A 14250-nucleotide genomic window follows, 5' to 3' on the forward strand; every position below is an offset into this window, starting at 1 on the left:
AATAAACTTACTTTCACATATTAATAATATATCAAAAATATATATCATGTTACATTTAATAATTATTAATTTATTAATACATGACATAATTTACCCCTATATCACTTGCATTAGAGATAATTAAGTAAAGACAATAATTTTTGTACTATACTTCTATTGAGTTATAACCTCTTTATTAAAATAAATTTCTCCAGTCTCAACAATATGATTATACAGAGAATTTACTGTATCAGGCTTTTTGATGCGTATAGAAAGCAGGACGAGAACACAAAAACACAAGTTTAATTAATTTATTTGAAAATACATAGCATGTTTCAGACAAGAAAATTAGATTAAACTCAAGTTTGATAGTTAATTTATTTGAAAACACATAACATGTTTCAGGCCAAACGATAAGATTAAATTCGAGTTTGTTAAGCACAAAAACTCTCTCGCATATGCCGCAAGCTAGCTTATTAGAAAGAGCTGACCAAATCACCCTCCGATGATGATGATCTTGTTGCAATATTATTGTTTCCATTGACCCTCCTGCAGTTCAATCTAATCTCCCCTTGATTTCCTGTCAGTGGTTTCAAATTGCCCATTCTTATCATTGAGATCACAAAGTTTTTAAAGAAAGCAGTCTGGTTCCTCCCAAAGTCCTCGACAATGGCAGCGGTATCGGCACCAGGAGTCGAAAACAACTCTTGATCACTCTGCAGAAGGCCTTTGCGGAGTCTAAGATTGGAGAAGTATTTGTTGTCGAAAGCATCAGGTGTTTTGACATCAAAATTAGCAAGAACGGCGCCGTTTCCACCCTGTGGGCATAGTTCCCTCAGTTGCTTTAAGAGGGTTCTGTCCACTGTTGGGTCTGGCTTGCCAGTTTTGTTGAAATCGTATAATCTGTCACTGAAAAATTTGCACTGAGCCCTTCCAAACGTGTGAGCTCCTGAAAAACATGCATGACCAAACCTTTGTTATTTTTACTGAATTCACATACGAGGAACAATAATGATAATTTTATTGTTAGGGATATTATTTAAATTTTGAGTTAAGTAAATATAAATTTAAGGCACCAACACTCATTTCTTAAATTAATTTTTGAGTATGAGTTACTATTAGCAGGCAGTTTTGACTCCTAAAAGTTTACTCTCGTAACTTTACTCAAGTAACTAAAAGGATGTAGAAGCAATTAATAATTACCGGAGAGTGCAACAAGATCAAACTTGTCATTGAGGCCAACATTTCTAAAACTAGATTTGAGCTCATCAAGAGAATTAGATGGTCCTGGAAGATTCTGATTTGCAAGAGCTCTGTTTGCCGTTCTGCTGTCTCTTCTTCCCAATGGAACTGCCCATGACGGACCCCCTGACTGTAACCAAAAGCCATTCACTCAAAATCAGCAATAATCTTAAGAGATGTGTGTTTGGGGCGGACTATTTAATTTGCTAGCCGTTGAATCAAACTTTGTCGTATAACAAAAGAAGAAAACTTTTAATTTTAAAACTAAGGCCTTGCTACGATACACCAGCGCAGTAAAAAGTGTCTCACTGTCGGTAACAATTTATCCGTTGATAATCACTATATTGACATACTTGTAGCAATTTTGGTACCATACAGTGTAGCTGATGCACCATAGTCAATAAGTCACCCCTTTTAAATAATGGAGTCCACCACGTCGTCCGAATCTAAAAATGATCGGTCCAACGATGAATCCCTTCACTTAAATCAATTTCCACATGGTGGGGCAATTTTGTCGTTGAATAGCAGATGCAATAACTAGCAAAGGCTAAACATGTGGACTCAGATCTTGCACATTGTTCTATGTGAATAATTATTTAATTAATATATTCTTCTAAGGATAAAGTTGAACTTACGGGATATTTAATTAACTGAAAAAAATAATATAAAAACACGTTAAATTTATATGGGTTATTATTAATTAAAAAAATAGTTAAACACTACATTAATACTACAAAGATTTATCATTATTCTGTTCGCTTATTCTGATACCCATATTAATTTACTTCTAAGCGTAAAATATTTACTGGGAAGAGGAGTTGGTAATAGAAATTCATTACCAAAGCAACGGATCGTTCAGCCGCAATAGTAAGAATATCAGCGCAGGAAACAACCCTTCGACATGCCTTTTCAACGGCAGCTTTCATGTTATCAATAACTTCAAAACCCCTCGCCGAATTATTATTTGGCGCAGCAAATTTCTCGCTGTCTATGGTGTTAGTGCTGTCCAGCAAAATCGAAGCATCACACCCCTGAAAAAATAATATTAATTAACAACTTGCTATGTTAACAGTCCATTGTATTATTACTTTTTCAAGTAGATAGATTCCTTCTTATCTTATGGACAGGAATTCAAAAAAATTATATAAATAATGCAAACTCTTCTTATTTAAATTGTCTTATTATTACATATGTTTTTAAGACTAGGATTTCCAGTTGATTTAAATTTCTCAGTTGGAAGAATATAAAACAAGTGTGATTTTTTTTCAACCATACACCATTAATATTGGACCCATGATCATTAAAAGAACTCAGCAGGGATGAGGCCATGAGGTGGATTTTATTTCCTGTTTTGTACCAAATCTTTGCTAGATTTAAATTTCTAGTACATGAAAACCCCATATTAAAATTTATTTATAAACAGAGAATTACATGGTCCTCGGTACATCGAATTAGAGAGGAAAAATTTGTTGTAAAGAGAAAGAAAAAAGATAAATAAAAATGGTTTTGGAAGTTGTTGAAATTAAAATGATATATTCAAACTCTTACTGAAAACTCTATATTTTGTTTAATGCCATAAAAATTATAAAGATACTGTTCATTGATATACTTGAAACTATGTTATATCAGTAAGTACATAGACAGAGAGCTTGATAAAGTAAAGAAGATGAAAAATGAGAGAGCAGAGATTGCTTACATCAACAAAACAGTCATGGAAATGAAGCCTGATGAGGCTGGCACCGATCCGGATATCGGACGAGAACGCTTTCTTAAGCACATCCTCGATAATGTTCAATACATTAGGGCATGTGGAAGAATAAAAAGATGGAGAAAGTTGAGCTTGAGATGGTGATCCCTCAAGCACAAAAGCAACAACAAGAGCTGCTGCAAGAAGATAACGAAGTGAAGCCATTTTGGCTAAGAGTTACTACTTCTCTATGAAGAGAATGATTAGTCTTAGGACTTGGAAAACAAAGAGAAATGCCTCTTTATTTATAACCAAACAAACCAGATTAGGATTAGAACTTTGCAGCAACCTCGAAGTTCCTCGTTTCACTGTTTGAATAGGTTAGTTACGTTATTAATTCGGTAATTCCCTTAATTAGGTTTATGTGATTTTTTTTTAAACTAATGTGGCCCACGTGAGCATCTAAGTAAACTATATGGATAAAGATGTCTTTTTTTCTTTATTATTAAAATAAAATTACTAGTTAATTTTCTTTTTTAAATTTCATTCAATTTTTCTTTCGTGTTTAAAAGCTTAAGTCTTCAATTAGATTCTTCGATTTTAATTTTTTTTTCAAGTACAATATACTAATTACGGAGCATTTGAAATTACATGTCTTATTTTCATAATGATCTTGAAATTTAGAAATAACCTTCGTTTTTGTGGAGAGAACATAAGAAAGGGGAATATTTGTTTGTAAAATTTTATTAAAAAAAAGTATAAATGAACGTATTACAAATGCATGTATATCAAACTTATTTGAGAATAAAAGCTTATTAAAATGAAATCCAAAATTTTGAGTAATTATTCATGAAATGAGGGACTAAGTTGATAATTCTTGAAATGGTGTTAGGTAGGGGCGGCGACGCCTCGAGCCGCCTTTGTTTAATGCCAGCCTACCTGTTTCTTTTATCGTATGTGTGAATGTGGAGCAAGTGGCGTGTGGATTCCACATATTCGAAATCCTTCATTTCAACCTTTTGAAATTCATATAAAAAACAAAACCTTTTGAAATTTTTTATTTGTCTACCGAAATATCAAATATAATTTTGTCAGCTCATACATAGTTAGATGCGAGATTGAGCTACTCAAACTCTTTAAGTTATAATTATTTTTATCATATAAGTGTGGGTTCAATCATCTTAATTTTTAAGCTCTAACAATAAATGTTTGTTAAATATTTTAATATTTATCCTAAAAGATATAATTGTTTGACTTTGACTTCAAATGGGGTTAGATTAAAACCCCAAGTGGGTGCTAAATAATTAAGTGGTGGCAGGATTATATTTGAAATGGGTATAAGAGTAATTTAGATTTCTAATTCAAGAAGGGACCGAGAGGAAATGAAAAAGATAGAACACGCTTAAGTTCTAGAAGGAAAAATGATTTTATTAATGATCATGAAAAAGATAACCATTGTTACTACTTTTAGTTTGGGAAAAAAAGATCAAAATATTTGCCGTGGTTTAGTGATTAGACACGAAGATTCCATTACTTTTAGAAACTATATAGGCTCTTTTTTGTGCACATAGACCGCACAATTTTTTTTAAATTTGTCCAAAAACTAAGTTTTCTTATCCTAAAAAGAGTTTGTGTAACCATTTTTAAAAATTACAAAAAATTCTTCCCCACTATTTTGTCAAACTACAAATGTCAGACAAAAAGGAAAAAAGCAATATGTAAAAAGAAGGTGTTTTTCCGGTTAATGTTTTAAAGCTAGAGGATAAAGTGGGTTATTAAAAACTTGTAAGTGACTCAAATGAAAATACATATCGATGACTTCGGGAGAAAAAAAAGAAAAGAAAAAAGAAACACATACAATATGACAAGGATTTCTGATACATAGAAAGCAGGACGTGAATACACAACCACAACTTTAGTTTATTGAAAATACAAAGCATGTTTCAGGCAAAACATAGGAGTAAATTCATGAGTTTGTTACCCACAAACTCTTTCTCTCGCGTTAGCTGCAAACTAGCTTATTCAGAAAGAGCTGACCAAATCACCCTCCGATGATGATGATCTTGTTGCGATATTGCTGTTTCCGTTGACCCTCCTGCAGTTCAATCTAATCTCCCCTTGATTTCCTGTCAGTGGTTTCAAATTGCCCATTCTTATCATTGAAGTCACAAAGTTTTCAAAGAAAGCAGTCTGGTTCCTGCCAAAGTTATTGACAATGGCAGCGGTATCGGCCCCGGGAGTCGAAAACAACTCTTGATCACTCTGCAGAAGGCCCTTGTGTATTTGAAGATTGAAGAAGTATTTGTTGTCAAACACATCAGGTGTTGTGACATCAAGATTAGTTAGAACGCTGCCGTTTCCACCTTGTGGGCATAGTTGCCTTAGTTGTTGTAAGAGGGTTGTGTTAAGTGTTGGGTCTGGATTGCCAGTGCTGTTGAAATTGAATAACCTATCGCTAAAAGTTCGGCACTGAGCCCTTCCAAATGTGTGAGCTCCTGAAAAAAATGCATAGCCAATCTTTGTTATTTTTACTCAAATTCATACAAATTAAGGATAATAATGGAGTTTCATTATGGTGGTTCTCACTTTTCTTTTTGGGAAGCAATTCAAATTTCATGATGTGATTAAGGGGAGTAAATTTGTCAAACGTTTTAACATATTCCTAGTCACCAATGTCAAACTTTAAAACACAGTTTCTTCCATCATTAGGATATTCAGTCAAGCCTTCTAGGTGCAGTAGAGTATGAATGTGCTTTGTGTCGGTGGTCGTCTTAGTAAGAGTAACAATGAGAAAAAAATTGATATTTAGTGGATGAGATTTCTCATCCTTATCAAAATTTATTTTTTCTTTTTAAATAAGATATTCAACATTTAAACTATCTCTAAGATTTCAAGACTCAGTATTGGCATTAAAAAATTTTCCACGTCCAGATTTCTAATTCTGGCTCCAATACTGCTTTATCCCAAAAGACTCCAAGGTCTGTTTGTACTCAAGTCAAAGGGTGTATAAGCAAATATTACCGGAGAGTGCAACAAGATCAAAATTATCGTTGAGGCCAACATTTCTGAATCTATCTTTGAGCCTCTCAAGACTATTGTTCGGTCCTGGAAGATTTTCATTTGCAAGAGTCCTGTTGGCTGTTCTGCTGTCTCTCCTTCCCAATAGATTTGTCCATGAAGGACCCCCTGACTGATACCAAAACCACGATCATTAGTCAAAAGAATCACTTGAGAGATGCATAATAAGCAAATTTAACTAAAATCAGAAATAGACATGCAATTACTCTTTCCGACTTTATTTGGCTAGTATTTATATGGGTCTTTTTGCACCCAAAATTAGCAGTTTCCCGACATTACAATTTTGAGTGAACGGTTCAACCAGACTGTATCACATAAAGAAGATATTTTCACGTAAAACTGATGTGTCCTCCATGAATCTCATCACTTTTTTTTTGGGGGGGTGGGGGGAAGGAGAAGCCTTCCCTTTTCATACGGTAAAGTTTGTCCAGGCACTATCACGAAGTCAACATGGTAATGTCGGTGGACTGTTGCCGCCTAAAACTAAGCATGTGGATTCATTTAGTTAAGTACTCAGGGACTGAAAATTCCAACACGAATGTAAAGTCAGACTTACTCTCTGATACCATAGTAATTTAATCACTTTTAAGCTAAAAATATGTAGTAGAGCAAGATGAGTTGTTAATAGAAATTCATATATACCAGAGCAACAGATTGTTCAGCTGCAATAGTAAGAATATCAGCACAGGAAACAACGCCTGGACAGGCCCTTTCAACGGCAGCTTTCATGTCATCAACAACTTCAAAACCCCTCGCCGAATTATTATTTGGCGCAGCAAATTTCTCGCTTACTATGGTAGTAGTATTGTCCAGCAAAATCGATGCATCACAGCCCTGAAATAACATTAAAAGCTTGTTATGATCAACTGCTCTTGTATCGTTAATTTAATAATTAGGTAGATTCTTCTTATCTTACTATTAAGAAAATAATGAATATTTGTTCATTTTCTTTTTGGATAAACATACATATATCCAAATTGTCTTATATAAGTTTGTAAGACCAGGTTTCCCCCATGATGTAAGCTTTTCCTGAGCTTAATTGTGACTGTTAGAAGTTAAGGATATAAGTGTACGTAGTTTTTTTCAATCATATATTACTAATAATGGACATGTTACACAAGATTTTTTAAAATACTATGCAAAACTCAGATTAAAAGAGGACCTTAATTCATATTTTAAAATATTAATTGAAAAAGAAGAAAAATCAAAGAGTAGAGATTGATTACATTAACAAAACAGTCATGGAAATGAAGCCTGATGAGGCTGGCACCGATGCGAATATCGGACAAGAAAGCATTCTGAAGCACCTCCCGAATTATGTTGGCTACATTAGGGCATGTGGAATTATAAAAAGAGGGAGAAAGTTGAGCTTGAGCTGGTGATGATCCCTCAAGCACAAATGCAACTACAAGAGCAGCTGCAAGGAGAAAACGAAGAGAAGCCATTTTGCAATGATGAGAATGAGAGTTATTTCTAAGCCTTCTATATATGCGCCTCTTTATTTATAGCCAACCAAGCTAAACAGGAGTAGACTTGGGAACGACTAAGAAGTTTCACATTATATTGTAAAAGTCCACAGTTTGAAAACAAAAGCTTATATGATGAGATAATTACATTATCGATTTTCTCCCTAAAGTTTGGTGAAAGCATATTTTTCTCCACATAGTTTTGAGGTGTTAACGATCATTTATTATTTGCTTTTTAGTATTGTAGAAGTATGTCAAGTGTATCTCGGTCGTCCCCCCTGTAATACTCCAACCACCCCATGAATCGGTTATTAAATTAAATTAAAAATATTTGACTTCTTCTTTTTATTTAACTTAAGAGTAAGAGAAGAAAAAGGATTTCTTTGTTCATTGGATAACGAACTCTTTTTAAAATCATGGGATTTCTTTTTGATTTTTTTTAGTCATGAAAACTATCTACAAAAAAAAATTCGATATAATAGCTTCGGCCTTGTCCGCTGATAGTGAGAGAACGAAATCGGGATAAATACCAATACCTATTACGGGTAGAAGAATCGAGATCAAAACAAATAACTCCCGTGGTCCAGAATCAAAAAAATAAGAGTTTGGGGCATTAAATAGCTTGTACCCATAGAACATTTGCCGTAACATAGATAATGAATAAATAGGAGTTAATATCATTCCAATTGCCATTACAAAAGTGATTACTATTTTTGGCATTAAAAAAAATTTTTGGCTGGTAATTATTCCAAAAAATACTATCAATTCTGCAACAAAACCACTCATAGGGCAAAGGTTCTTGTTTAGTGGATGAGATTTCTTGTCCCTATTAGAACTTTTTTTCCTTTTTTCTTATTAAACAAAAGAAAAGGTAATAACAACACCAATATTAAAAGGATGAACTTATATAATTCATCCTACTTCTATCGCAATTGGATCTAACTTTCAAAGTGGGTAAAATATTTTTTTTATCTTACATGGAACTTAAAATTCAAATAAATCTACATGTTAAGGAAAAAAAGGAGAATAATTAAGTAAATAATTTTGACTAAGACATATATTTTTAAAATAATTTTTTAAAAATACAAAGTCTAGCTAGATAATTGACTCAAATCTTAAGGATCAAAAGAACATTTATCCCAAAAAGAAAATTGTGAGGATATTTCCACTCCGCTTTTTATGTAACAACACCCTATCTTTTTATATTTTTATAATTATGATTTTATAAATAAATTATTCGTAACTCGTGCACTTATCCTTAAATCATATATGTTTAACCAAAGAGAATGAACAGGAATTTTCTACGAAAGAGTTAGATTTGTTAGTTTAAAAATATACAATAGTTATCTTCTTCCTTTCCTTATATCTTTCAAGTAATAATTCGCTGAATTGTGAGTATATAGTTTTGTGGATGGAAAATTAGGATGAATATTCAATTTCAATTTTAAAATTTTGTTTATATACTGCTGAGCTGGTTTCGTAACTGATGAAAAATTTGTTTTATTAGGCAAGAAAAGTTTAAGATTTTACAGTTAAATTTTATTTATTTGTTTGTTTGTTTGTTTATTATTACTAGCATTTTGATTCAGAAACTACTGTCTGTGCAATTAGATGCTGCAATGTATGTCATTTATATATGGACATGTCCCTCTTTTAATTAAAATGATTCATGGCATGGCAATATTGGCAGAGTCGTTTATGCATGTCCATTTTGATGCCATTGAAACTTTATTGAGCTACAAAGCAAGAAGTGTTTTTTGGCCAAACTTTGTGCAAAAAAAAAAAAAACCGCAATTGGCCCCTATTGTAATTTTCTGGTGACTAAGGGTGAGAAATTAAAGAAGAATAATTCCCCCTTTGTAATATCCAAAATTTCATTTGTTTGTAAAAAAAATAATAATAATAAATAAATCAGCTTAAATTCTGATCGACTTAATTAGGGCTGAAGAATTCAACTTTGATAAACGATAACGTTGGATTTAGTCCATGCCATCGCCATGCGAATGTGGACTGTACGAGGCGTGTGGATTCCACATACTCGAAAGTCGAAACCTTTCATTTCAAGCTTGTAGACTTTTATCCTTTTTCTTTAGGGATCCCCTATCTTACATGCATGTAAAATACATAGTATATGGATCCCATATATATACTATTCATATGAGAGCCATGTATCTTACATGCATGTAAGATAGAGTTTGCCTTTTCTTTATATTGAATTATCATTTTTGTCAGTTTATACATAAATAATTGATTGAGACACACGGACCTTGTAACGTAGCAAATGGGGAGCATCCGCTCGTTGCAGGAGAGAGGAAAAGTTGCTAGAAATTAGCTGATACAAGGCCAGTTTGCACTGAACTGTTACATAAAGAGTCTGTAACGTAGCTTTGTCCACACCGACAATACACAAGTAGAGTCAAATAATTAATTACGTGACGTGACGGATGACGTTTTGAAAATGAAATGTTTTTGCTTTTCTTTTTTTTTTGAGAATGGTATGCTGTTAATTTTTTTCGTAGTTGTTTTCACAACTGAAAATTGATATTTATTTGTGATTTAAAAAAATTGATGTTTATTTCAAATCTCGCCTCTGATAAAGTATTTAAAAAATTATAATCTAAATAAATAAATACCAAACTGGCTTTTGATTCCCGGATCTTTTATTTTAAGTTAAGAGAATTACTAATTGAACTGATTTGAACGCACAATTTAAAGAATTTTTCAATAAAAAAAGAGTAATGATATAACTATAAATTTTTGTACAAATTGATATGGTATGATAAAATTAGTTGAATTAAATATTTATTAGTCTACATAATTTATTTATATTTTTATTCAATTAATAAATTAATGTCATATCAATTTATATAAAAATTTATGGTTGTATCATTACTTATAAAGAAATATGTTTAATATAGTATTTGAAGAGAAAATGTAATGCAACAAGTACAAAATCGTAAAAGCAACATTAATTTGTGGTGCTTAAGCTTTCAACTTTTCTTCAAAAAAAGTAAAAAGTAAAAAGTAAAAACACCATTTCTGTCACTTTCCATAAATCCTTCAACAACCCACCGAATTTTATTCTGATATGTTTAATTTATTCTGATATGCACAGTAGGCGGACCGCTATACTTGAGTCCACTTAATATAATATTTGAGGAAAGAAAATGTGACGCAACAAATACAAAATCGTAAAAGCAACATTAATTTGTGCTGCTTAAGCTTTCAACTTTTCTTCAAAAAAAGCAAAAAGTAAAAACACCATTTCTGTCACTTTCCATAAATCCTTCAACAACTCACCGAATTTTATTCTGGCCTTATTCTATCTTTCCTTTTTTTTTTCCTATTTAAATGGAAAATGGTGTTTAGTTTAGTGATGAGGACAATATCTAATATCCGCCAAAAATAGAAAAAATTATCCCGAAACTACTTTTAAAGAACTTTGGGATAATTAATTAAATGTAATTGATCATTTTTCACATCTTAAACTTTAAACCCATAAAAAGTGAGACTCATATATAAGTGAGTTTAGACTATTTTTTTTATGTGATAAGAACTAAAAGAAAATGTTCAACTTACATGTGACAATGAGTGATGAGGATTGAAGCATATCTCACGACTTATCTGTAGCTAATAAAACTATAGCATTTTTCATGCTCTTGTACGTGGAGACTCGTAAATATTCTGAATTCACTTGTATGAACAAATCTGAATTACCTTCACATTTCCAAAATGAATACTCCTAATTGAAATAAAAGCGAAAAGAAAAAAACATAAAAATTATATGTTCTAAAACTTCAAAAATTTCTTGGAAATAGTTAAAAGAATCAAATACATTTGAGGCATCAAACAACAAACTTCGACCATAATCGGATTGATTTTGCAATTAAACACAACGGATTTTGTTTCTATATATCACCGAAAGTTTAAAGACTTAACATATTATATGAGTATTGTAACTCAATTAGTTATTTCCCCCACAAAATGCATGTCCTACGTACATCAAGATTCTTTTTTTTTTCCTCGGTCCTGTCCTTGAATTTTGTACTGAGCTTAAAAATCGTTTTCAATTTTTCCTTTCCCCTCCTGCTCTTATTAATATTATTATTATTATTCAGCCTGGTATGTAACTAAAACCAAAAATGTCTGTGGTATCATTATTTGCAGTTTAATTATATTTAAAATGAGACGATTGAATAACGCGTGTTCATGAACTGTATATAATATAGGATCCAGCTACTACGGTACCACCGTGGTATCTGTACCACTGATTTTGTCTTTTGTGCCAGCAGTGTTGTAAAATTTCATTGAACCCCTTTCATTCATTTTTATTTAAGCTTTACTTCATAAATATTAAATTAATTTCTATTGCATCCATATAAACATTATAATTAGCACCTTATACTATTTGTTATTTATACATTTTTCTTCTATATTACACTTTTATCACAATACCCCTCTCTTTATCACAAATACCGGCGAACCCGACCCGAATTTCGTTTCCATTTCCGTCCACGCCACCGGCGAAGGTTGGTACCGATCGGAAGATCGAGCGACGCCGGTCATCTCCACACCATCCTTGTCACAAAAATAACCGGGTCAACCCGACCCGCGAACCCAACCCGGATTTTATTTCCGTTTCCGGCAATTCCATCGGCCAAGGTTGGTACCGATCGGAAGCTCGTATGACGCCGGTCATCTCCATGCCATCCTTGTCGCTGTAAAGCATTCGGAAAGCTGCCGATCGAAGCCGTGAAAAGTCACAGAATCCCCGCTTCAATTCGCCACTGTTTCTCCAGTTTCCGGTGACGCCACCACTTGAGTTTTGTTCTCCACAATTCCCTCTGTCTTTTCTGACCAACCACAGCCACCGGAGGAGCCGATTTGCCGTTGATCGGCCGTTGAAGGATTCACGGGTTTGGGAGAAATGAACTTAATATTTGTGAAGCAAAGTTCAAATAAGAATAAATGAAAGGGCTTCATGAAATTTTACACAAAAAAGACAAAAGCAGTGGCATGGTGCCACTGTTGCACGATAGGCGAGTCCTATAATATAATATGAATATGATTACGAAATTACCTGAAATTGAAGGAACTGATAACGTCTAAGTACATAATCTGTGTAAATAATATTATATGGGAGACTGCCGACAATCTTTGTCTATAATTCATTGTGCATATGACCCTACGTCAAGGAAAATTAAATATAGAATATCTAATATCTCTATCCACAGGCAAACCATTTCAGGATTTTCTGGTTAACTTTTTATTCAAAGCTTTGAGATATGAGTAAATTATATTTGGCCATTATGTCAACAAAATATGTCTTTTTCTTTCTGGCTTAGATTGCAATTATTGTACTAATATTCCTAAATGATCTTAAAACTAAAAATTTGTCGAATGACAAGATCTTAGTTAGTTGTTTGCTTGTCAATAAATTTGTTAACCTGTTTTGTAATCTGATGACTAAGCTGTATATCTTTTGCTCACTCAAATACAGGCAAATCTTCAATGCTTGGAAACTCTTATTAATAAAGAAATGCAAATAGCTCTTTTCAAATTAAATAAAGACCAATTACCCAACAAAGCTTACTATTTTCTTATGTAACGTGATTGTGCTAATAAAGTTAGGTGGGGAGAAGATATCTATATACCTATCTGGATGCATGCGCCTGTTTGGACGGTAAGAAAATGATAGAAATTAAATGCCAAAGAAATAGATGATGCAAAGAAAGAGGATATATTGTTGATAATTGTATGAGTTGACTAGCCCATTTTACACGTGGAAAGTGGCTTCGGTTGGTGCATGCATGAGATTTGTTTGATTTTGGATGATGATTTCAATCATTCGGTTTGAATTTAAGATTTCAATAAGTTAGAAATAACGATGCGGCACGCTATACGCGTGGAATATATCTCCCTTTGGACCTTTACTTTTTCACGATTTCAATTAATCAATCTTGTAATTTATTTATATCTTTATGTGAGCCAAGTGTACAAGGTACGTATATTTTAAGAATTTTAAAAAGGCAGTGGCAAACAGATTTTTAAATTTTAATTTTGATAATAAATTTCATCCTTAATGCAATTCTACCTAAGTAGTTGTGTCTGATTTACTTTTAAATTCCAACAAGAACAGACAAGTCTAATTACCTACTTCAAGTGAAAAAAGTGCGTTGAGTGAATTTCGACATAAATAAGGATGGTTTGAATAATTTTTAAAAATTCATAAGCTAATTGCATAATTTTCCGAAACCTAAAATACTAAAAGAGTGTTTACCCAAAAAAGCTAATTATCTATTGCACTAAACTAAAAGCTCTTAATACTTTCTAATGGCCAACGTTCTCCGAATTTCCCAGTCCACAATTTATGCATTCTCAGTAATTTCAATCTTTGCTAATGAACGTGAGAAACCAACTTGATTCATTTTAGTATTCCATTATTTTAATTAAATTTGATTAGAAGGAGATGATGGTGACAAGTAACAAGAAAGATTTTCATTATAATGAAGATTTGGTGATTGAAATTCTTTGTAAAATCTCTTTGGCGATTCAAGTTTGTTTGTAAATCTTAGTATTGTTTAATATACGGGAAATCTAAGTTTCATAAAACACTTTAAAAAGGTCAAAACCCGTCTAATTTGTCATTTAGATAGTTAAGAATGGTGATTCATATGACTATCCTAGAAATTTCTTTTTTTTATGCTTCTTGATGATATAGTGATAGACCTATCATTGCAATATCTTGATGAGCATCTCCTCAAGCCTGTTACTGGAGTCCATGTTTTGTATTAGTAT

General features: G+C 32.6%; 2 protein-coding genes across 2 annotated transcripts; both read right to left on the bottom strand.

Moving 5' to 3' along the window:
• Positions 1-262: 262 nt before the first annotated feature.
• On the bottom strand, positions 263-3193 carry LOC102614803 (peroxidase A2). Its single transcript, XM_006492612.3, has 4 exons — positions 2918-3193; positions 2061-2252; positions 1183-1351; positions 263-928 (listed from the first exon to the last, which is right to left on the bottom strand). Exons 1-4 carry the CDS (start codon positions 3131-3133, stop codon positions 456-458), a joined length of 1050 nt encoding a protein of 349 aa, XP_006492675.1. The 5' UTR covers positions 3134-3193; the 3' UTR covers positions 263-455.
• A 1575-nt stretch (positions 3194-4768) lies between these two features.
• On the bottom strand, positions 4769-7459 carry LOC102613627 (peroxidase 15-like). Its single transcript, XM_006492608.3, has 4 exons — positions 7213-7459; positions 6629-6820; positions 5930-6098; positions 4769-5403 (listed from the first exon to the last, which is right to left on the bottom strand). The coding sequence occupies exons 1-4, from the start codon at positions 7429-7431 to the stop codon at positions 4931-4933; spliced, it is 1053 nt and encodes a 350-aa protein (XP_006492671.1). The 5' UTR covers positions 7432-7459; the 3' UTR covers positions 4769-4930.
• Between the last annotated feature and the right edge of the window lie 6791 nt (positions 7460-14250).

This window comes from Citrus sinensis, chromosome 2 (assembly GCF_022201045.2).
Source record: "Citrus sinensis cultivar Valencia sweet orange chromosome 2, DVS_A1.0, whole genome shotgun sequence".
NCBI lineage: Eukaryota > Viridiplantae > Streptophyta > Magnoliopsida > Sapindales > Rutaceae > Citrus > Citrus sinensis.

What these genes read in the sequence shown, in the direction of transcription:
- LOC102614803 (XM_006492612.3), bottom strand. Translation starts at nt 3,133, where the DNA reads ATGGCTTCACTTCGTTATCTTCTTGCAGCAGCTCTTGTTGTTGCTTTT. An exon ending in CTGAACGATCCGTTGCTTTG is followed by an intron (nt 1,352 to 2,060) that starts GTAATGAATTTC and finishes TTTTGGTTACAG; the next exon opens with TCAGGGGGTCCGTCATGGGC. An exon ending in TGATCTTGTTGCACTCTCCG is followed by an intron (nt 929 to 1,182) that starts GTAATTATTAAT and finishes CATGTTTTTCAG; the next exon opens with GAGCTCACACGTTTGGAAGG.
- LOC102613627 (XM_006492608.3), bottom strand. Translation starts at nt 7,431, where the DNA reads ATGGCTTCTCTTCGTTTTCTCCTTGCAGCTGCTCTTGTAGTTGCATTT. An exon ending in TCCATGACTGTTTTGTTAAT is followed by an intron (nt 6,821 to 7,212) that starts GTAATCAATCTC and finishes ATGTTATTTCAG; the next exon opens with GGCTGTGATGCATCGATTTT. An exon ending in CTGAACAATCTGTTGCTCTG is followed by an intron (nt 6,099 to 6,628) that starts GTATATATGAAT and finishes TTTTGGTATCAG; the next exon opens with TCAGGGGGTCCTTCATGGAC.